Source organism: Bos taurus, chromosome 21, assembly GCF_002263795.3.
Source record: "Bos taurus isolate L1 Dominette 01449 registration number 42190680 breed Hereford chromosome 21, ARS-UCD2.0, whole genome shotgun sequence".
Lineage (NCBI taxonomy): Eukaryota > Metazoa > Chordata > Mammalia > Artiodactyla > Bovidae > Bos > Bos taurus.
In genome coordinates this window covers 64,654,440-64,676,279 of record NC_037348.1, presented here as the reverse complement: position 1 = coordinate 64,676,279, position 21,840 = coordinate 64,654,440, and the positions used below count along the sequence as shown (strand labels likewise).

At 56.6% G+C, this 21,840-nt stretch overlaps 2 protein-coding genes across 3 annotated transcripts in view; both read right to left on the bottom strand.

The window, feature by feature from the left end:
* CYP46A1 (cytochrome P450 family 46 subfamily A member 1) overlaps positions 1-7,609 on the bottom strand; it is a 28,811-nt gene extending 21,202 nt beyond the window's left edge. The window contains exons 1-2 of one of the 2 annotated variants that reach the window (XM_059878980.1): positions 7,117-7,609; positions 294-374 (exon numbers count right to left, since the gene is read on the bottom strand). In XM_059878980.1, coding sequence (XP_059734963.1) covers positions 294-374; positions 7,117-7,283 — 248 coding nt within the window. In that variant the 5' untranslated portion in view covers positions 7,284-7,609. The remainder of the gene's footprint in view (positions 1-293; positions 375-7,116) is intronic. The other variant, NM_001076810.1, reaches the window with a different exon arrangement.
* Positions 7,610-13,577: 5,968 nt separating this feature from the next.
* The window catches only part of HHIPL1 (HHIP like 1), a 30,529-nt gene continuing 22,266 nt past the window's right edge, over positions 13,578-21,840 (bottom strand). The window contains exons 7-9 of the mRNA XM_002696835.4: positions 20,147-20,228; positions 16,525-16,607; positions 13,578-14,985 (exon numbers count right to left, since the gene is read on the bottom strand). Coding sequence (XP_002696881.1) covers positions 14,465-14,985; positions 16,525-16,607; positions 20,147-20,228 — 686 coding nt within the window. The 3' untranslated portion in view covers positions 13,578-14,464. The remainder of the gene's footprint in view (positions 14,986-16,524; positions 16,608-20,146; positions 20,229-21,840) is intronic.

Below are 21,840 nucleotides of genomic sequence, written 5' to 3'. Positions count from 1 at the left end.
TTTTGGCCATACCACATAGCACATGGGATTTTAGTTCCCCAACTAGGGATAGAACCCATGCCCCCTTCACTGGAAGCACAGACTCTTAACCACTGGACCACTGGGACTTCCCAGAGCTTGCCTTCTGAACCTGCCTTGTATGAACCTGCCTCTCTACCTAGAAGAGGAACTACTGGGGGTGAGAATGGCCTGGACCGGGGAGGGGAGTGTGTGCTGGACTGGGGGTGGGGGGAAGCTGGCCCATGAGCAGTGGGGGCTGGGGTAGGAGCAGCAAATACCAAGTTAGGACCCACCAATCCAAAAACACGTCTTGGAGCACGCGGCCACAAACCTCATCCTTTTTCCAAAAGTAGGGGAGGTGCCCTAGAAGGAAACTAGAAGAAATGGGAAACATTAAGGTCTCTGGAAGTCACCATCAAAGAGCGCTCCCTTCCCCACAGGACCCTATGGAGTCGGTGTTATCAGGCCCACTTCACAGATGGGAGGACTGAGGCACGGAGAGGTACAGCCCCGGCTCAGGGTCACCAGGCAGGATGCAAATCCCAGTCTGACTGGCCCCAGAAGTTTTCTTAGAAAGATGTAGAAGAATAAAACCATCTCCCTGGTGCAGGAGGTGGTTGCTGGCATGAGGAATAATATTTTGGCCACCTGATGCAAAGAACCAAGTCACTGGATAAGACCCTGATGCTGGGAAAGACTGAAGGTAAAAGGAGAAGAGGGCGGCAGGGGATGAGATGGTTGGATAGCATCACTGACTCAATGCACATGAATCTGAGCAAACTCTGGGAGATAATGAAGGACAGAGAAGCCTGGCATGCTGTAGTCCATGGGGTCTCAAAGAGTCAGACACGACTGAACAACTGAACCACTGTGGGGAATAACCTGAGACATTCACTGAACATTTATTAAATGCCGGGCACCATGCTGAGCCTGACTCCATCTGAACTCCTCACACCTTCTGGAAGCAGGTCTATTACTAACCCAGTTAACAGGCAGGGTGACTGAGCCTCAGAAAAGGAAGTCACCTGGCCCTAGGCACATGGCTGGTACCTGGGTGCCCTGCAGCCCTTCTCATTAGGGCATATTTTGGGCATCCTAGCTCAGCAGTGTGATAAACAGATTGTAAACAAGCCTGTTTGGTGTTGCTTTAGGCACATTTCAAGGTACTGGTGATTTCCTGTCTCCTGTTTAACTTTATTCCTGCCAAGCTCACTTACTATAGCTTCCAGAATGGGTGACAATAAAACTGCAGTTGGGGTTTTCTGGGTCATGGAACTCACCTTCTTCTGGTGGGGGAGACAGAATGAATAAACAAGTAAGTAAACAGGAAGTCAGGTGGGAGAAAAATCAGAGTTGGGGGAAATAAAGAGAGCTGGGGATGGATGTAGGAGGGTTATTTTAAACAGGCAACATCACTTTAAGAAGGTGACATGTGAGCTGCAAGGAGTGAGGAACTCAGCCACACAGGTACCTGGGGGAAGAGCATGTCAGGCAAAGGGAATAGTAGGTGCAAAGGCCCTGAGGCAGGAGCATGCTTGCCGAGTTCAAGGAACAGTGAGGAGGTGGTGTGGCTGGAGCAGAATGCTTGAGGGAAAGTGGTACAGGATGGGATTGCCAAGGATGGGGTTCAGATCGTGTGTGGCTCTGTGGACTGTCATCCAAACTTTTGCTTCGACCTTGTTGAGGTGGAGGCCACAGGAGGGTTTTGAGCAGAACCAGAGACGGGATCTGGCTTGGGTGTTAAACGAACCGTCCTCACTGCTACAAGGCGGAGAGTAAGCAGGGCAGGCAGAGGTGGAGGCAGGGGCACCAGCGAGGGGCTGTAAGTGGAGATGAGATGTCAGACGCTGAATGCATGGAGGTGGGTGGAGCCAAGGGGACCTGCTGACGGACTGGACCTGGGGCGTGAGACAGGGGTCAGGGATGACCCTGGGGCTTTTGGCCTGGCCCACTGGGAGGCTGGCTGGAGCTGCCATTCACCAAGGTGAGGAGGCCTGAGACAGGGGAGCTGCTGGCCGCAGCAAACACTGCATGCCCGCCCCCGGCCCTTGTCCTTGCAGGTGGGGCTTCCGAAGGCCAGCACCCGAGACCCTGCTCTGTGCTCTCTTGGCTCTGCCTGCGGGAGGGGCAGGCTGGAAATCCCAGCCCAACAGCCCCTAGACCAGCCCTCCATTAGTGATCCCCTCTCCCTCCACCTCCAGGCAGGGACCACTGGGTCCCAGAGTTCCCCAGGGGGGTTGCCTCTCAGTTGCCCCCAGAGGTAACTTGCTTTATTAGGCTTCTGACCTTCTCTCTCCAGCCCCACCAGGATCACCTTCCCCGGACTGCTTACACGTCAATTCTCGTCTCAGGATGGGCATCTGGCAACCAGCCTGAGACAAGCGGATGACACTGGGAGCCAGCGTTGGAGCTGCTAGGTGTGCGCTGCCCATCTCACGTGGAAGGGAAGCAGGCAGGCAGTCCCCTGAGACTGCAGTTGAGCGAAGAGCTCCTGGCTAGAGATATCAGTGTGAGTCCTCAGCAAAGAAGTGGGGCTTACAGATGGGTAGGCCACAAGCGGTGGGTGCAGACAGAGAAAAGGCCCCAAGAGTGAGCCGCTGTTGGGGGGACAGGTAGGAAGGGGACAACCAGCCAGGGAGACTGGGCAGGAGTTGCCAGGTGGGGAGGCCAGAGACAGAGCGGGGAAACCTGTGAAGATAAACTCCAAGAGGTAGGAAGGGACAGGCCCTCTCCCGGGCTGCTGAGGGGCCAGGCAAGATCGGCACCAAGCACTAACCAAGCTGCCCAGCTCCATGGAGGTCTCTGGGGCCTTGACCAAAACCCATTGGTGGAGAGGTGGGGGATTCTAGAGAGAAGGGGAGGAGCAAACAGGGGGCCCAAAACAGGCAGGCTTTGGAGGGGGTGTTGCCGCGGGGGTGCAAAGCCAGGATGGAGGGGGGGTGGCAGCTGGAGGGAATGAGGAGGAAGAGGTTTGTTTTACAGCCTATTGTATAAAAATAGGAATGATGCAGAAGAGAAAGAAGAGCGAGGAGAGAAGAGAGGGGTCAATGCAGCGGTTGCTGAACGGTGGAGGAGGAGGGCGTCCTTGGCCAGGAGCATGGAGGTCCCAGCGAAGAAGGTGCAGGGAAGGGGGCCGCTGTGACGGCAGAACCCTGGAAGGAAGTTCGGTCAGGCTGCTCATTTGCTCAGGGAAGTAGGAGGCGAGAATAAAGGCTAAGTGTGTGCTGGCTGGTGGAGAGAGATGCAGGGCTGTAGGACTTCATGCCAGTGGCTGGGCGGAAGGGAGTTCAGCGGGCCGCCGAACCCACTCGGGGTGAGTGGGTTTGAACTTATACCATGCCACCTGCAGCAAAATGGACTGTGGACATCACACATGACTGGCTTCATTTCAGAATAATCCAGCATTCCTGGACACTCCCCAAAGTTGCATGTTTGGGGAGAATGCTTTCAGCTTTGAGTTCCCTGAGTGAGAACAGAGTCTAGACCCTCCTCACATCCCCAGACCTGTCTGAGAGTCTCTATCCTAAGCAGCAGAGTCCAAAGCCACCTGGGCAGGAAGACGAGCGACACCTCAAGAAGGTAAAAGGCATGGAGTGGTGCGGGGTCCCCACGGCCAGGCAAGAAAGGCGTCTAAGGCCCGTTTCTCCTTGTTCCTACAGGGGGCGCTGGGGAGGCGAAGACGGAGCGCTGAGACGAGGCGTTAGAAACAAGCCGGTGAGGATGAAGGAAAGAGGTGAGGAAAGCCGGTGAGGATGAAGGAAAGAGGTGAGGGAGACTCCTGGCACCGGGAGGGGCAGAAAGAAGCCCACCTGGTGTGCCTCTGGTAGCAGACGGCATATGGCAGAGCAGCCCAGAGAGGGAGGGAGGGGCGGGCAAAAATGCCCCTCCCCTGCCTGGTGCCCAGCAAGCCTAGTTTCTGATAATCCCGTGATGGGCACCGTGGGAATCTGAGGTTTCCAGTGGGCAGAGAAAGTGTGGGACAGTTACTGGGGCAGAAGTTATCTGGAGGGCCCACTGTGAAGCCACCCAGAGGGGTGCAGGGGGCCCATGAAATGGTTCAGGGGTGGGCCACCCACTGGAAGTGAGGGTGAGGGGCCATGAATTTGCCTCGTGCCAGAGGGATGGGGGTGGGGTGAGTGCTCAGCTGGGCACCCCAAGTCCACTGGATCCACCCCCCACAACAGAGCCAGCCATGGGTCTCCACCTTTGCGGGGAACCCTCCAGCAACTGTCAGACCGCCCCCACGCCTGGGCACCTTGGAAACTAGGAGAGGGCAGAGAGAACCAATGCTGCCCAGGAGTTTTGAAAAAAAAAATTACAAAATAAAACCTGAGAGAGAGACTTTTCACTGTCAAGTTTACAGTCATCCACATTGGGGTGGGGGGCGGGTGGGAGGGTGCAGGGCTGATAAGGAAGTTCAGAGTAGTGGCAATACAGAAGCTACAGTGTCTGTGTGGGATCTGAAGATGAGGTCCGTGTTTCCAGATGTCACATGGATTGTTGCAGTAGGGTGTTGTTTGTAATGAGCACACAGAAGTGGGGCAGTCAGGGAGGGCGTCATGGAGCAGGGGCAACCTGGTGACTCCTGAGAATAAAGCGGATGAAGAGTGGGGCTGGGAGAGCACAGCCGCTGCCTCTTGCAGGGAAGAGGGTTCCCTGCCTGCAGGCTGGCAGAGCCCCAGAGCACAAGGGGTGAATGCCACTACTGGAAACTCAGTACACACGTAGATTTCTTGTCAACAGTGATGTTGCCAGTCACGGCTTAGGGACCCAAACTTTGAATGCCAAAGCATCTGATTTGTACTAAAAAGAGGTTCCAGAACTTTCCTTTAGTGCAGTTTTGTATTTGACCAGCAACCGATTTTTAATCCAAAGCCTTTTGCACATGCACTGTTCAGTTGACCTCATTAGAATAAAGACCCCAACCCACATTATATTCACATCATATAAAGACCCTAACTCCTCCACCCACCCACCCGCATCCCTGTAGGTCACATGTCAGTTCTGCAGTGTAAGATCTCGGGGAGAATCCAGGCATAAAAGGGAAAGAAACACGCACGCACGCTACTACATGGATGACCCTGGAAAGCATTCTGCTAAGCTAAAGAAGCCAGACACAAAGGTCACACACTGTATGAGTCCATTTATATGAAATGTCCAAAACAGGCAGATCTATGGAGACAGAAGGCAAATGAGTGGTTGTCAGTGAGTTCTGGGGGCTGAGGAGTGACAGCTAACAGGGATGGGGTTTCTTTCTGTGATGATGAAAATGTCTGGAGCTGGAGTGGTGGTTGCATAACTGTCACTATACTAAGAAGCACTGCATTGTACACTTTAAAGGGGGTACATGTTACACATACCTAATTTTATTTTTTTAAATGCAGTTTCAAAAAATTGATGGGGGGAGAGTAGCAGAAAGGGGCTTGATTTAAGTTCTGTCTTCTCAAGACACAGAGACTGGCTCAGGCCTGCAGTGTTTGAAGCACTTGGGTTTACAAGAAGGTCGAGTCAGGAGGAGGCCTATCTGAATGAGTGCAAAATTCACAGTTCCAAGCTTTTGATGGCTGATTTGAAAACTTGAAAGGGTAACAGTGTACCTAACCAAACTGGCAAGAGACTTTTACCATCCACCTTGAATCAGAGTTTATCCAGGGTCTACTGCACATGGACCAGGTGCTGCTGAGCTAGGTGTCAGGGACACAGCAGTGAACAAGACAGACACAGGCCCATGGGAGGGACAGACACTTTAGAGGTTGCACCATTTGGGTGACTTTATAAAATGATCATAATATATTTGGGTGTGGGAGCAGGTAGGGCCTCCCTGAACAGTTGGCATTTAAACCAAGCCTAGAAGGCTGGGGAAGAACCATCTAGAAGGAGGGGAAGACACAGCTGTGAAGTAAGGGAAAAGGCTGGGAGAGGGGACCTGGGAGGACAGAGGCGCCAGGGGGAACGGTTGCCTCCCTATGTCCCCAGTCACAGAGATTCTTCCTGAACCCACCAAACAGGGCTCAGGCTTCTCGTGGCAGGGCATCCGGCTTGCACTGGAGGTGGGTGCCTCCCAGAATGTTGGTGTCCTGAGGTTTTACAAAGGGTGTTCTAATACCATGGTTTATTTATTCAGTCAACAATATTTATTGAGCATCCGCAAAGCGCCAGGCGCTGGGGATACACATGTGAACACACAGGATCCCTGCCCTCCCAGGGCTCACATTCTAAAGGGGGGAGACAGTCAACAGGTGACCAGCCAACAGGTGAAAAGGAGGTAAGGTCGGGCGTGAGGGCCCCATTGAGGAGTTTGGAGCTAGGAGGTGGGCTTGGGGAACAGGAGGACCCTGGAGGAGGGATGCAGCTGGGGTGGGTGGGTGCAGAAAGACTGGGGACAGCAGTGAGCAAGCAAGGGGAGAGAAGAGTGGAGAGCAGGTTCTGAGAGCTCAGCAGGGACCTTGCTGGCTACAGAATGGACTTGATTTAGATTTAGTTCTAAAGTGATGGTAAGCTTCTGGAGCAAAGAAACAACACGTTTGATTTGAGCTTTGGAAAGGTAAGCTTCTGGTGGGGAGGGGGAAGGGAACGTGAATGGGGGTGAGAGTGGAGGATGGAATGGAAGTGCTAAGGAGAAGACAAAAAGGAGATACCAGGACAGAAATAGGGGAGAAAAAAAAGAGGGGGTAATGTGACAGAGTACAGTGTACCCCAATCCAGGTTGAGTGACCTCATCCAAGTCCCAAAGTTAAGAGCGCCCACTTTAAGAGCCAGGCTGACCCGGGTTTAAATCTAGGCTTACCAACTGTGTGACCTTGGGCAGGTGACTTTGCCTCTGCGCGCCTCAGTCTCCTCGTCTGAACGATGGGGTAATAGCGCCTACCTAACAGGGTTGTCGCTACCATCACGTTGTCGGGGCCCAGCAGAGCGCGGTGGGCGCCGAGCAGCTGCTGCGGCTGTGAGTAATTTGTTACTAAGAATAGTTAGCGCCCCTCTCCTGGCCGCCGTTTCCAAGCGGCCGCGCGCGGTGGCAAGGTTGGACCCCCAGCCCGGATGCCAGCTTGGACGCGGGTCCCCGATCCCCCCATTCCAGCGCCCCATCCAGGCCCCCGCCCCCACCCCCCCGCTCACCTGGGCCGCGGCGGCCCGGGGATGTGCTCGTAGCGGCTGCGAGCGCGGTGCACGAAGGTGCAGCAGAGGCCGAAGACGACCAGGACGGCGCTGCCAAGCAGCATCAGCAGCCCGGGGCTCATGGCTCCCGGGCCGGCCTGGCCGGGGTCGGGGTCGGGGCCGGGCATGGAGGGGGGCGGGAGGCCGCGAGCCGACTCAGCTGTCAGAGCCGCGCGCCGCCTCGGCCCCAGGCCCGGCGCGACCCAGCACCGCCCCCACCCGCTCGGCTCCACCCCCGCCAGTTCCGACCCCTCCCAGGGCGTTTGGTCCCCGCCAACCACGTCTCCGCCTCCGGCTCCATCTCTCGGGGCCGGCCCCAGATTTGCCCCGCCCACGCTTAAGCTCCGCCCCAACAGCAATAGTGCCCCGCCCAGTTCCTAGACCACGCCCAGAGCACGTGATCTCCACCAATCAAAACTAGGCTTCTGGCTCAGACCCCTTCAGCCCCGCCCTCTCCCCGCCTCCCAGGCTCCGCCCATACCCCTCAAGCTCCACCCCAACAGCAGCTCCGCCCAGAACGCGTTGTCCCTGGCAACCTTAATTCCTCCTCTCTTACTGCCCTGGCGGCGGCGCTAAATCCTGCTGTCTTGTCCACCCTCCTTGGCGAATAATGGCCTTTTCACGCGCGCAGTCCCAGGCCCCTTCTTTTCTCCCTAAACCTTCCTGGAAACCCCATCCCAGCCTCCAAATTTCTGTATTACACCGACTGTTCCCAGACTTCTCTCTGGAAGCCCCAACCTCCAAAACGGGTGTCCCCTTCACGGGGCAGGTGAAAAGGACCCTGGGCACAAAGGGAGGCCTGTGTCTGCGAGCGAAGAGCACACGGCTGGACCCAAGGCTGCCACCCAGACCAAGGGGAAGCCCCAGTGGGGGACTGCGGGTGCAATGTCCCAGGCGTTGATCCAGGTCCGAAGGAGCTAGAGTTGGAGTGGTTGAAAATCTGCGTGCGAAAAGTCCCAGGCAAGCGGAAAACGGGAAGTGTGCCCAGGGTGGCCAAAGGGTATCTTTGAACTAATAACCAAGACCTCCTTCCCTTTTATAACCTGTTTCTTCTTACCCGTCCAGGTATGATCCAAGAAGAGCCCAGCTCTTCCGTCTGGGGCTTTTTAGCTCCCAATTTTTATACTCAGGAGTGACCCAGGATAAAAGGAGTAGATGGAAAGGGCCAGGTGTGCCTCCCCACCCCCCACCCCCACCCCCGTTCTCATCCAGATAGAGATCCTCCAGTCCAGGGCGGAGGCGTCCAAAGAGTTTACATGTTGCTGGGTTTCTGAGAAAAGGACACTCCCCGGCCCCACTTGTGGGCCAGAATCCTGAGAGATTTGGGAAAAATAGAGAAAGCCTGTATAGCTCCTTCCCAGGTACAGCTGGGGACAGGCCCCATCACGGGCATGAGTGTTCACGGTGTGTGGGATACAGGGTGCCAGAGAGAGCCAAGGTTTAAGAGCTGGGTCAAGCACAGAGGAGACCCCCCACCCCCACTGCAAGCTGGACGTCCATCCCAGCTCAGACTGCACCAGCCTCTCCCTAGGGCTGGGAGATGCTGCATGTGGTAGCGAGAAGCAGCCACAGGCACGCACTGGCCGGCCCTGTGGAACAGGGGAGAGGCAGGCAGGGAGAGCAGACAAATCCTTCTAGATTGCGAAACTTCCAGGGGTCGGGGCCATTTGAAGGTAGGACGCCAGACAATTGTTCCTTGAGGGCAGTGTGTGTGCTCGGTTGTGTGTGACTCTTTTCGACCCCCTGGACTACAGTCCACCAGACTTCCCTGTCCATGGAATTTTCCAGACAAGAATATTGGAGCAGGTTGCCATTTCCTTCTCCAAGGGATCTTTGAAACGCAGGGATTGAACCCATGTCTCTTTCATCTCCTGCAGTGGCAGGCAGATTCTTTACCACTAGCGCCAACTGGGAAGCCAGGGTCAGATCTTAACCTGCTCTGGCCACAGTGCACGGCGGCCATGGAACAGCCTCAGGGTACATTTGTGAGTGCGAGCCTGTCCAACTAAGGAAGGAAGAGAAGTGGGTGCATAGGTCAACACCAGTGACCTCTGGCTCTGTCCTTTCACCATCTCCTCTGATCCTCCCAGCTCTCCTGGGAGCAGGAGAGAGTGTTGGGACCAAACACTGAGGCTCAGGTGGGAGGCCCTTTGCCTGGGAGTCCCCAGCAGAGGGCACCGCCTGGAAGCACGTGGCCAACCACCCGCCCTTCTCTGGAAAGGTCTGGACAAATGCTACCCACTGTGGTGGACACTGGCCATGTGGCTTCCATACCGGAAGTGGTTTCCCAGCAGGAATCACTGAGGGAGGTGCAGGCAGAAGAAATGGCTCTGAAGTGGCTGCTTCCACTTGAGTGGTCTGGCAGGGCACAGGTCCAGCGGTAGCCCAGGGAACAAGAAAGCAGGCTCCTTGGCTCAAAGTCCACTTCCTCTCTGAACTGGGACCCAGTTACACAGCCACCCTGGAGATCACCTGGTTAGGGATGGCTGACCGTGAGAGAAATGTACAACCTAAAAGCTGGGAGTTACGTTTGATTTGGGGACATTACTGAGGACTAAAGCCTGAGATTACCTCTCAGATAGCCCTGAGGAACTGTTCCAAAGAAGTAAGGGAGGAGAAAGATATATTCCCTGGTGGCTCAGCCGGTAAAGAATCCACCTGCAATGTGGGAGACCCAGGTTCGATCCCTGGGTTGGGAAGATGCCCTGGAGGAGGGCATGGCAACCCACTCCAGTATTCCTGCCTGGAGAATCTCCATGAACAGAGGAGCCTGGTGGACTACAGTCCATGGGGTCACAGAGTCAAACATGACTGAGTGACTAAGCACTACTACTATAGATAGATATATAATGTCTCCTATGTTGGCAGGAAGGTTCTTTAACACTAGCGCCACCTGGGAAACCCCGTAAATATAGAGGTGAGCTCAGTCCCTGGGTTGAGACGATCCTCTGGAGAAGGAAATGGCTACCCACTCCAGTATTCTTGCCTGCGAAATCCATGGACAGAGGAGCCTGGCAGGCTACAGTCCACGGAGTCGGACATGACTTGGCAAAAACAACCACTACCACCATATATTAATACATATGAGTTTTTGCAAAAATAAAAAACATGTAGTCGAACATCAAAAGATGACTGCTAACCATAAAAAACAGACACCTCAAGTTAATGATTTTAGTGCTGGACACGCAAGAGTCTGGGCTCACTGAAGTTATTCCTCAGATAGGCATCCTGAGCAACCTTGCCCATGAACTTGGGCAAACTCTAGGAGATAGTGAGGAACGGGGATCCTGGCAGGCTGCAGCCCATGGGACTGCAAAGAGTCAAACACAACTTAGCGACTGAACAGCAACAAACGCATCTTAACTATATAAGGCCAGTGTCCAGTTTTTCTCCAGCTTGAAAATCCCTCATGGCACACCGTAGGGGTGGCTGCAGTGGCTGAAGGCTTGATGGCGGGCAACATTCCTTGTTTACCTGGAATGGTAGGCAACATTTTTTTCTTCCAAGTGTCAGGGGTACCACATGGAGTAAATGTGAGGATTAAATGATCCTGCACACCTGAGGCTAGTCCTCAGCAGGGCATGAGCGGACGGATGCTCCCACAGGAAGATGTGGGTTCTCCATGTGAGCTGAAGGGGCTCATCTTCCCCCCATGTTAAGGATATGCCGCTGGATCATTCTCACGCTGGTCTCTCCACGTGGCATACCCCTCCCCACCCTGTCTTGTGCAGCTGACTAGTAGGTGTGAACACCACCAACCTACTACTGAGTTTTCCATCGAGAAAGCAACATGGAACAGCCTGGGCATGTCTGTAAAGATTGTCTCATTTTTTTTCTTCCAACAATGACTTCCTAAGGTCACACAGTCAAGGCTGTGACTAGAGAGTATCTAGTATCTCGGGCATTGTCTCCAAGCCGAGCATTTGCAAAGTGGAAACACAGAAATGCCTTACAGAGCTGGAAATGGCCCCGTATCTCGGTGGCCTTCAGCCACTGACTCTAGCTGTCCAGCACCTGGGGGCAATGGGCACTTCCTCATCAGAGGAGAAAGGTGGTCACCAGGGCCCTGCCCGGAGGGGCTTGCTGGAGGGATGCAGGTAAACAGGGAATGAATGAGGCCAACCGGGGACCTGGAGTACTGTTACCTTAGGCTGACACCCAGGATGCAGTCTTCGGCTCTGGGCCACACCTGGGACATCCCTGCAGCGGTGACTCCGAGGGCTCCAGACTGAGCTGTGTGACGCTGGGCGGAGGCAGGCCCTCTCTGGGAAGGTTCTGAGAGATCACTCTAGCTGCTGACTAGAGCCCAGCTTAGAGGGGATGAGGGAAGAGGCCTCTAGAGAGTAGGGGGAGCATTGGCCCAGACCCACCTCCATCCCCAGAGACCTTGGAAGACTCAGAGGTCAGGAGCCAAGTCCCTGGGGGACAGGGTCACTTGTGATTGCTCCCTCCACTTGCTGAGGCTGGCGGCAGAATAAGAGGAGCACTGGACGGGGAGTCCATGCCCAACTCTGCCCCTCCCTGGGGCCGTGTCCCCAACTACACATGACCAGGCCCAAAGCCTGGTTTCTAACATTGGCTATGTGACATTGGGCAAGTAACTCAGGCCCCGGGGCCTCAGCTTCCACATCTGTAAAATGGGTGGGAAGGTGACCACAGCACCTTCCTCCTAGGGTTAATAAAAGGACTGAAGAGTGACTAATATGTAAAACCTTTAGGACAGCACCTGGCACAGTAAGTGTTCAGCCAATGTCAGCTACCTGCCCTTGTTACTACTAACGAAAGAGCAACGAGTCTGTGAGCCTCCTTCTCAGGAGTCAGGCTGCAGCCTCAGCCTCATTCAGAGCCTGAGCGGGTGATGGGTCTTCAGGTTGGGGAGGAGGAGCACTCTGCCTGGAGGACTGACGGCCAAGGCCAGCACTGCCCAGAGGAGCGATGGGGCCTGGGACCTCTCCCGCTTACCCTCACAAACAGGAGCGTCACTCAGGGCCTAGCAGGGGGCTGGGCCACTCCAGCTCACCACGTGCGGGAAGTGCCAGGGCCACAGATGGTGGCACAGGCTGTGGGTGCTGAGGTCAGTGAGAGGTGCCCACCTCCCAGGCCCCGCCTTATAGGCTCATGTCCTCCAGGCTGTGAACTTAGAGGGGAGCTCTGTGGGGTGGGGAGGGTCAGGGAAGAGCATGGAGGAACCCCTGGATGAGGAGGCAGAGGCTGCTGCAACCCATCCCCTGGCTTCAGGCCAGAGGGACCAACAGGTCTGGCCTCTCGCCGGGCAGGGCCATGGAGCTGCCTTCTCTGAGGGTCCTGGGGGCCACCCTGCCTCCCCTGGACTCCAGTCTTAGGTCAGCCCCATCTGAACAAAGGCCTCGGACACTCAGCCTCCCAGGGTCACTCCCCCAGCTGCCCAGTGAGGAGTTCGGCTTGGATGGTCCCCATGGGCCACCTGCTTGCCCGTGGAGACCCACAGGGGTCTCCATCAGTTACTTCCTGGAGAGCCTGGCAGCCCGCAGTAGGGGGCAGGGGGACCCTGGGCCAAGCTGAGACTTTCTGTGGGTATAGCCAGGGGCTTCAGTGGTTCAGGTGCTGGCAGGTATTAGGGCTAATCAGCTCATGTTCAAATCTGGCCTCCCTCTCCCTGGCAGGGTGATATCTCAACTAAGATATTGAAGTTCTGTGACCCTCAGTTTCCCCATCTGTAAATGGGGAGGACGAGGGCTGTTTTGAGGATTGAATGGGTTCAGGCGTGCTGCATGTTCTTATGAAGAAGCCACACCCCGTGGGGGGTTAATTGTGGTTTCCAGGTGGGGCTCAACAGGGTTAGACGAGCCACAGGGGTTTGGGGGCCTCGCCATCCCCACTTAGGGCAGAGGTAGGGGAGTTGGAGAGGGTGGTGGTGGTTGTGGTTCAGTCGCTAAGTTGTGTCCGACTGTTGCGACCCCATGGGCTGTGTCGCTTGCCAGGCTCCTCTGGCCATGGGATTCTCCGGGCCAGAACCCTTAAAGCTTTTCTCTGCAGCCTCATACGCCACAATGAGCTTCATCGAGCAGCTGGGAGACCCTGACAGGCTTCTGCCTGCACCATTTTTTCTGCCAAGCACGCCACCCAGTGCCAGCTGCACTCTCAGGACAACACCCAGGTTGGGTTGGGATGCCCCATCTGGAGCCCTCTCAGCAACCCCCTCCCGGACATGGGCCATATCCGTCGTCACTGCCCAGTGACCACCCTTCTGCTTCTCCTCCCTGGCCCCCATCAGAGGCTGAACCCAGCCACACTGATACCCCTGGACAGGCCTAGCATGAGCCCAGGCTGGGGCCATCCGTGGGCAAAGGAACTTCCAGCTGTGAGCAGGAGGGCAACTGCAGGCCGGGGGCCCCTTCTCCCACCCCACCCCCAGCTTCCAGTCAGAGAAAAGAGGCGGGAAGGAGGGTTTGTAAACAGTCACGCTGTTGGCACAGCCCTGGGTGACAGAGCATCAGTAGTCTCGCTGGGTCCATAGCCTGGCCAGCCCCTGGAGTAGGGCCGGAGGAAGCAGAAGGTTCCCTGGGATTTCACTGAGGGGCTGGGGTGGGGGGATGGAGATGAGACAGGTGGCCCTGGCACAGGCTTGAAAGTGGAGAGACCTGAAGCCTCACCAGCAACCGTGATGCCTGGACTGGCTGGGCCCGGGAGGTTTCTCCCTGAAGTCACCTAGTGCCCCCTGCCTGCCCTCCCCAGGGCAGCCTGACTCTCACCGCCCACGGGTCGCCCTGGACCCACCCATCTGATGACCTCCCTTGTCCCCACTAGACGCCTCCAGGTTCTCCTCCACAACTCTGACTGCCAGGCCACCAGTCCACATCCTTTGGGTAGCATTTCTCAGGCCATGGTCCAGCTGATTGGCGAGCCTTCCACTCCCCGGCCCCTCCCTCCATCCACGGCAGACCTCTGTTAATGCAGCCAGTGGTCAGGTCCACCCTTGAAAGGCAGCTGCCCTCGGTGCTCAGGCTGTGCTCCTGGCCCGCTGCTTGAGATGCTTGGAGGTAAGAACACCTCTACCCAGAACCACGGCGCCCACAGGGACCACACCTGTGCCCACAGGGACCACCCCCACCCCCACCACACACTCTGCCGCTTCCGGGTAGACGCAGGGGCAGAAACACAGAACACGTGCGCACAGCACACGCCTCCCACGCATCCAGGGGACAGCGTTGCAGATGGGTCGCCCCAGGCACCCGCCCCACGTTCCGCTCCACCCTCGGACCCCGGCGCACGCACCAGGCGCGCACCCTGGGTGGAGGGGCCTCCCCGGCTCCGGCCGGACGGTGCTCGCCTACAGATCGGGGTCCTCGCGGCTGCACACGACGCCGGCATCCTCCTGGTGGCCGCAGTTGTGCGAGCCCAGGCCGGCGTGCGCGCACTCCAGCAGGTTGCGCTCGCTTCCCGTGCAGCGCACGTCGTCCAGCAGGATGGGCAGCGTGCGCCCCTCGCCGAATTCCGCGCGCTTGGCCGCCCGCGCAGCGTACAGAAAGCCCAGCTGGCGGCACACGACGGCCGCCGCCTTGGTGTCCCAGGCGTCGTCGCACACGGTGCCCCAGCGTCCCCCCGCGAACACCTCCACGCGCCCGCGGCCCGGGCTGAGGCCCGCCGGCCGCACCAGACGCACTGCGCCGTTCGAGGGCTCGGGGTCGGCTGTGCCGAGCCGTCCCCGCCGCCGCCCGCTACCCCGACGGCGCCCGGGCCGCGAGGTGGGCCGTGGGGGCCGTGGGGTGGGCGCCGGCGGAGCGGCTGTGGGGCGGCTGCGGCGGGGAGCCTTGGTGGGCCGTGGGGTGCTCTCCGTCCTCCGGATGAACTCTGCACAGAGGAAGAGCCTGCGGTCAGAGGGACCCCGGCCGCCCCAGCCCACCCTAGTCCTCCACCCCGGAAGGCAGCCCAGGGAAAGATGTCCTGGCTCTGCCCTCTGCTCAGACCCTGAGAATGAGGTCCCCAACAGTGCTTCTGGGGTCACCCTGACCCCACAGATGCCAACCTGGAGCTGGGCTAGGCGCTTCTCGGGTCATTCTGCAAAGCCCTGCTGCTGCCTTCACTGCCCAGGCCGCCCTTCCCCCACCTCTGGAGCGCACCTTCCTCTTCACCCAGGCTCAAGCCTCATCAGCTCCAGGCCCTTCCCTGCGCGCCCCTACCTGCTCCAGCTCCTCCCGGCTCTGGGTCCCGGAGGCGCCCCGCACAACTTCTCCCATGGGGCCTGGGACACTAAATGACTTCTCTGTCTGCCCCAGCTGGGACAGGGCCTGGTCTGACTTCTGTAGCCTTGGCATCCAGCACAGAGCCGGGACCTTACAGAAGAGCAGAAGCTATTGCAAGAGTGAGTGGGAAAGGGCCAAGGTTTGAAATCAACTGCAGCTAGAATTACCTCCCACCCCCGAACACCCAACTCACCCCTTCCCCCAAATCCTTCTCCGGGCGGTGGGGCACCCCTTCTTCAGGGCCAGGTACCCCCACCGCCCTGCTGCCTAGTCCCCCTCTTCCTGCCCCCCCACCCCCAACTCCAGTCTGCCAGCTGGAGACCTGCTGGGCACACTCAGCCCACTAAAGTATTTCCTTTGGCCCACAGGGTGGTTTTTAAAACTGTGAACTAGTTGCCAAAATTTTCCAAATCAGGAGATTGTACAATAACAACCCAAGAAGGCAGGGACCATATCTGCTTGCTCAGCGTTAAAGCCCCAGATTGAAGCACATACATGTGCTGGATGGATGCAAGCATGCATATCCTGCTTATCTCAAGAACTGGAAGATCTGACAACACAGGGTCTGTCTCTGTTCCCACCTAGCTTGAGCCCAGAGGAACAGCCCCTCCTCGGGCGGGGCATACCCTCTTCAGAGGGCCCCAGATCCCACAGGCGGTCACTGTGGCCTTGCCTGGCCCCTCCGGAGGATTGGCACCCCTTCCCTCCCCACGAAGCTTGTCAAAAACAGAACCAGCTTATAGCAGAGCTGGTCCAAATGTCCCATCCCCTAGGTGCCCTTGTGCTGAGAATAACTCTTTCCACGCTCGCTCACATATAGATCTGCCTCCTTTCTCTGCCCCTCCCTAGAACTCTGAGTGAACCTTGCCTGGGACCCACTATCTCTCCCTTCGTCACATGGGTTCTGACGCCTGCAGCCCCTTGGAGCCGCCTACCGTGGCCTGGGACTGACACACACCAGGGGGAGGGAGTTTCAGGAGTTCCATGCCCTCCGAGTATCTGCTGTGCACCGGGCACAGTGCTGGGCACAGTGAGGGAGCCGAGGAAGGGCATCCAGACCCAGCCAGGAGCATGCACATCTTGGGGGGGGGTGGGGAAGTGTGGGCTGTGGAAACCCCCTCTGTGTCTACCGCTGGCAGGCACTTACTTTCTTTGGGCACGAAGTGGATGAGGCGGCTCCTGACCTTCACCCGGGAGGGCTGGATCTGACACTTGCCCGGTGGTGCCCGTCTGCCGACACACAGGACATCATGAGTCACCCCACCCCCTTGGGAGCTCACCCTGAGTGTGTCCCTCTGGGATCACCCACCCCCTGCAGCCATGGGTGAAGGGGAAGGGCTGGTGTGCGTTCAGGCGTGGGCCGGTGTAGACAGTAACAAGGGTGGCCATTCATGGAGCAGCACCCAGGTGGCTCAGTGGCAAAGAATCCGCCTGCAGTGCAGGAGACCTGGGTTCGATCCCTGGGTTGGGAAGATCCCCTGGAGAAGGGAGAGGCTACCCACTCCAGTATTCTGGCCTAGAGAATTCCATGGGCTGTATAGTCCATGGGGTCGCAAAGAGTCAGACAGGACTGAGTGACTTTCACTTTCACTTTCACCCAGGTGGCTCAGTGGTAAAGAATCTGCCTGCCACTGCAGGAGACTCCAGAGACAGAGGTTCGATCCCTGGGTTGGGAAGATCCCCTGGAGAAGGAAATGGCAACCCACTCCAGTGTTCTTGACTGGAGAAGCTCTGGACGGAGGAGCCTGGCGGGCTACGAGAGTTGGACCCAACAGCACACTCCTGCTGCACACGCCTCCCAGACCCCAAGAGCCTGACCCCAGGACAGGAACATCCCTGAACAGCCTGCCGAACAACCACTCAGGCCTCTGCCTGAAGTGCACGAGGGCCCCGGCGGCCACTGCTAACTCAGGGCATGAAGCGTGCTTGGGATGAGATCAAGTGTCCCACTCCCCCTCCCCAGCAGCCGGGTCTAACTCCTATACCTGCCACTGCAGGCCCATCCCTGCATCTTTCCCTGGCCCCTGTCCCCCACGGTCTTTGAGGAGGGTCTCTCCCTGCCCCTCTGGTTCTGAGATTTCTGGTGATACAGAATCAAAGGGAAAGGTTAAGTCGATCTGAAGAATAAAGCGGGGAGAGAGAGAGAGAGCCTCGGGGCTGGCAGCAGAGCTGAGGGAACTGGGGGGGCCTTGGAGTGCCAGGTTGGAGAGCGCCGGGAGAAAAAAGAGCCTGAGAAGGGTTGCCAGGGCTCTGAATTGGGTCTCCTTGGACATCTTGGAGGGGCACAAGGAAGGAATGGAATCCCATTTTAATGAGCTTCTGGCCGTTGATCTGTGAGTCTTTGAATGGGACCGACCCTATTCTGGGACCAGCCCACGTGGGTCCAAGACTTCAATGGGTTCCAGGAGCACGAGGGGAAAGCCCAAGGGCTGAAGCAGCCACGTGACCCCGGGTGGCTTTCAAACAGCCCCCGCAGAAGGGAGAAAGCGAGGGGGGACGTGGGCTGTTCCCCTCCTCCCACCGAGGCTGAAACACAGCCCGGTTCACATCCTTCTCCAAGCTGCAGAAAGGGTGGTTTTTCCGGCTACTCTGAGCTCCAGATAATAGCCACACGCGTCAGACCGACCCAGCTGGGTTTTGTTCCTTAAGGAAATTACGTAAAAATTTTTTTGTTTTGCCAAAGGGTAGGAGATGCACCCAGTAAAATCCCACAGTGGCTATGTTTGGGCAGAGGACCCCCACCCTACCCTCTCCGCTTCCCATTTCTTCATTTTCCAAATGTTCTGGAATGCGGTCCCTCTGCCATATGTTGTGGGTGCAAAAACTGAATGTGGATTCCAAAAGAGAAAAGTGCAAGGGATGAGAAGGGTCAGAGAGGGTGCGGGAAAGGGGAGTCTAGCGTCTTGCCTGCTCCTCTGACCCATGAGACCTTGAGCAGAGATCCCTAAGCCTCAGGTCCCTCTGTTGTAAGAGGGTCGTGAGTCCAGAGAGCTGCAAGGGATGTGGAGTCGATCCCTAGGTTGGGAAGATCCCCTGGAGGAGGGAATAGCTACCCTTCCCAGGTGGCGCTAGTGGTAAAGAAACCTCCTGCCAATGCAGGAGATGCAAGAGACGCAGATTTGGTCCCTGGGTCAGGAAGACCCCGTGGAGGAGGTAATGGCAACCCGCTCCAGTATTCTTGCCTGAAAAATCCCATGGACAGAGGAGCCTGACAGGCTACAGTCCTTGGGGTCACAAAGACTCGGACATGACTGAAAAGACTGATCTTGCATGCATGAGCCCAGAGGGATGCTGCACAGACTAAAGGAGTTGGTGGGTTTCAGGCAGTATCTGGAATGAACTAGGTGATATTTCCTTAGAGAAGCATTTTTCCCCTCCAAATTGGAAATAACCTAAATGTCCAAGGGATGGATAAGGCAGTCACGGCACAGTGACTCAACAGAAAATTATGCAGCCATCAAAAACGAGCCTTCTGAGGGTGATGTTGCAAAGTGGAAATGTTTATGCAAAATAAGGACAGACCTACGAAGAAAAATGCAAAGTCTGCATGTGTTCCTCCACAACGCCAGCAATCCAAACGCGGCCAGGACCTCAGAGGAGGGAAAGAAGCAAGCACTTATGTTTTTCTTGATAGTTATGTCAATAATGAAGAGCTCTGTGCTTTCAGCAAAACAGTGTGGTAAACGAGGAATGTCTGAGAGAGGGTCACAGACCAGAGAAAGCTAACGAGACACAGTAACTAAATACCACGTGGAATTCTGGATGGAATCCCAAAGCAAAGGAGGGAAAAACCAGAGGAATCCTTTTTTTTTTTTTAAGTATGGAGGTACCTGACTTTTTAAAAAGTGTGGCATTTAGTGAATAGTAAAGTACCAGTATCGGTTCATTAACTGTGATAGTATTAGTTGCTCAGATGTGTCTGAGTCTTCGGACCCCATCGATTGTAACCCACCAGGGTGCCCTGTCCATGGAATTCTCCAGGCAAGAATACTGGAGTGGGTTGCCATTCCCTTCTCTAGGAGATCTTCCTGACCAGGGAATCGAACCTGGTTCTCCTGCATTGCAGGAAGATTCTTTTCCATCTGAGCCACAGGGGAAGCCCTTAATCATGACAAATGTACCATAATAATCGGGAATACTGAATGGTGGCTATGTGGCAAACTGTGCTATCATGGCAACTTATTTGTAAAACAAAAACTGTTTTAAAAATTTTTTAAGAGTTTTTTAAAATGTGATGGTGGGGCCCATGGTTATCAGCCCCCACTGGTATCATCTTTCTAAGGATGGAAGCGTGCGTGCTAAATTGCTTCAGTTGTGTCTGATTGTTTGCAGCCCCAGGGACTGTACCCGCCAGGCTCCTCTGTCCATGGGATTTTTCAGGCAAGAATACTGGAGTGGGTTTCCATGTGCTCCTCCAGGGGATCTTCCTGACCCAGGGATCGAACCTGCATCTCTGGCGTCTCCTGCGTTGGCAGGTGGTTTTTCCTTTTTTTTTTTTTTAACCAATAGCGCCACCTATGAATACAGCAGGACTTCGAGGCTGGCAGATAGGTTCTGAATCTTAGATCTGCCCTTACCAGCAGTATGAGCTTAGCTAGTCACTTCCCCTCTCTGGGCCTCAGTTTTCTCTTCAGAAAAATGGGGGTGTTAATCATACCCACCTTAGGACGAGGTAGAGAGGGGAAGTGCGGTAACGGAGGGGAGTGCTCCTGGCAGACAGAAGGGGCTCAGGCCCTCTGGGGCGGGGTGGGCGGGAGGCGGGTACTCACCTGGAAGGGTCGATCATCTTGTAGACCACCCCATGTGCCACAGTGGCACTTGGCATGCCCGTTGACATGAAGTACAGCTCCCCTGGAACAAGACGCAAGGCAAAGGGTGAGACTGCTGCCTGGAACACCATCCGGGCCAGCCCCACGCCCCCACCTCAGGCTCTGGGACGCACCCCAACCTGTGAGCCAGGAGGGGAGATGCTCCGGGTCAGTGTACTTCTCCAGTCCCCAGAACAGGGAAAGGAGGCTGAGAAAGGCGTCCAAACGCACCCTGGGGTCTCTGCAGCACAGCTTCCTGGGGTGCTGGCCACTCTGCCTGCACCCACCCTGGCTCTGACCTCTGCTCGTGCCTCCTTCCTGGTGACCCCAGGGACCCTACCCCTGGTTCCTGCCTGGTCTCATGCCCAGCACACACACCTCTGAGCACCAGTAGGGGTCCACAGCCCAGCTCCCCACTGACTGCTTACTGGTGACCAGCTTCCGCATTCCTCCACAGGCCTGCCTCGTAGGGCTGTTGTGAGGATAACAAGAGCGTGGGGCACCTGCTCCATCAGTATGAACTATTACTGCCGTTGTTGTTATTGTCATGGGCACCCAGGGTCCAGGTCCCGCCTGGCCCTTGGGGGCAGGGCGCCCCTTCTCTCCACGGAGCAGCAGGCACCTCCCAGGCTGGTAGCAGGGGCAGAAGAGCACAAGCCTGGGGAGTCTCCAGTGTGAATCCCGGCCCCAGCACTTGGCCCCCCGTGAGCTCCCACGGCTCTGGGACAGCCCCCCTCAGCTTCAGTTTGTAGAAGTGGAATCACGAGCACCTGGACCATGGATGCTCTCAGGGGAATTGAGTTCTCTGCTCTCTCCTCACCCATATCCCGCCCCCTGGCCCTTGCTGCCACAGGTACAAATGTCCAGGAAGTAGGTTTCATTATTCTCTATGTACAGATGAGACAATAGAGGCTCAGAGAGGTCAAGTGACTTGCCCAAAGTCACACAGCCGGTGAATGGTTAAGCAGGCCCTGAACTCAGAAACACCTGCTGCCTCCAAGCCCACGCTGATGTAGGAGACGTGGTAGCTGGGAGGCCTAGACACAGCCACACGTGGCTCAGTGTGATGGTTCAGCTGTGCTAATACCTCCCATCCCATAGGAGGCAGCGAAGAGCTCTCCCAAGGATGGGGGCAGGGGTGGATTCCCCAAAGAGAGGCTGGGACAGGCAGTGAGATGGGAGCTTGGAGGAAAGCATGACCCTGGTGACTGGTGCAGTCATGGAGGGCTACATGATGGTGGTGTCTGATAATCAAGACCCAGGAAACCTGGAGAATTCTTGAAGGGGAAGACTCTTGAGAGGTGACCTGTGTAACTAGGGTAGAGCCAGCTGTCAGGGGAACTGGGGGCTGGGGAGAGCAGGATGCTGGGCTGTCAATGCCCTCTGACTCCTCGCTCCAGGAGCCCCAGCCCTACCTTGGTGGGGGTGGTGGGGTGCTGGGCTGTCAATGCCCTCTGACTCCTCGCTCCAGGAGCCCCAGCCCTACCTTGGTGGGGGTGGTGGGGTGGAATAGGCCCACAAGGTGCATGCACCCTGTAGGAGGGAGCAGGGTCCCAGCAAGCCGGTCCCTGCTGGAGAGTCCACAGGCACAGCCGTGAACTTGAGCCATCACTTCCGGTCTCTGGGCCCCTTTCTGGAGAGAGGACTTGGGAGCG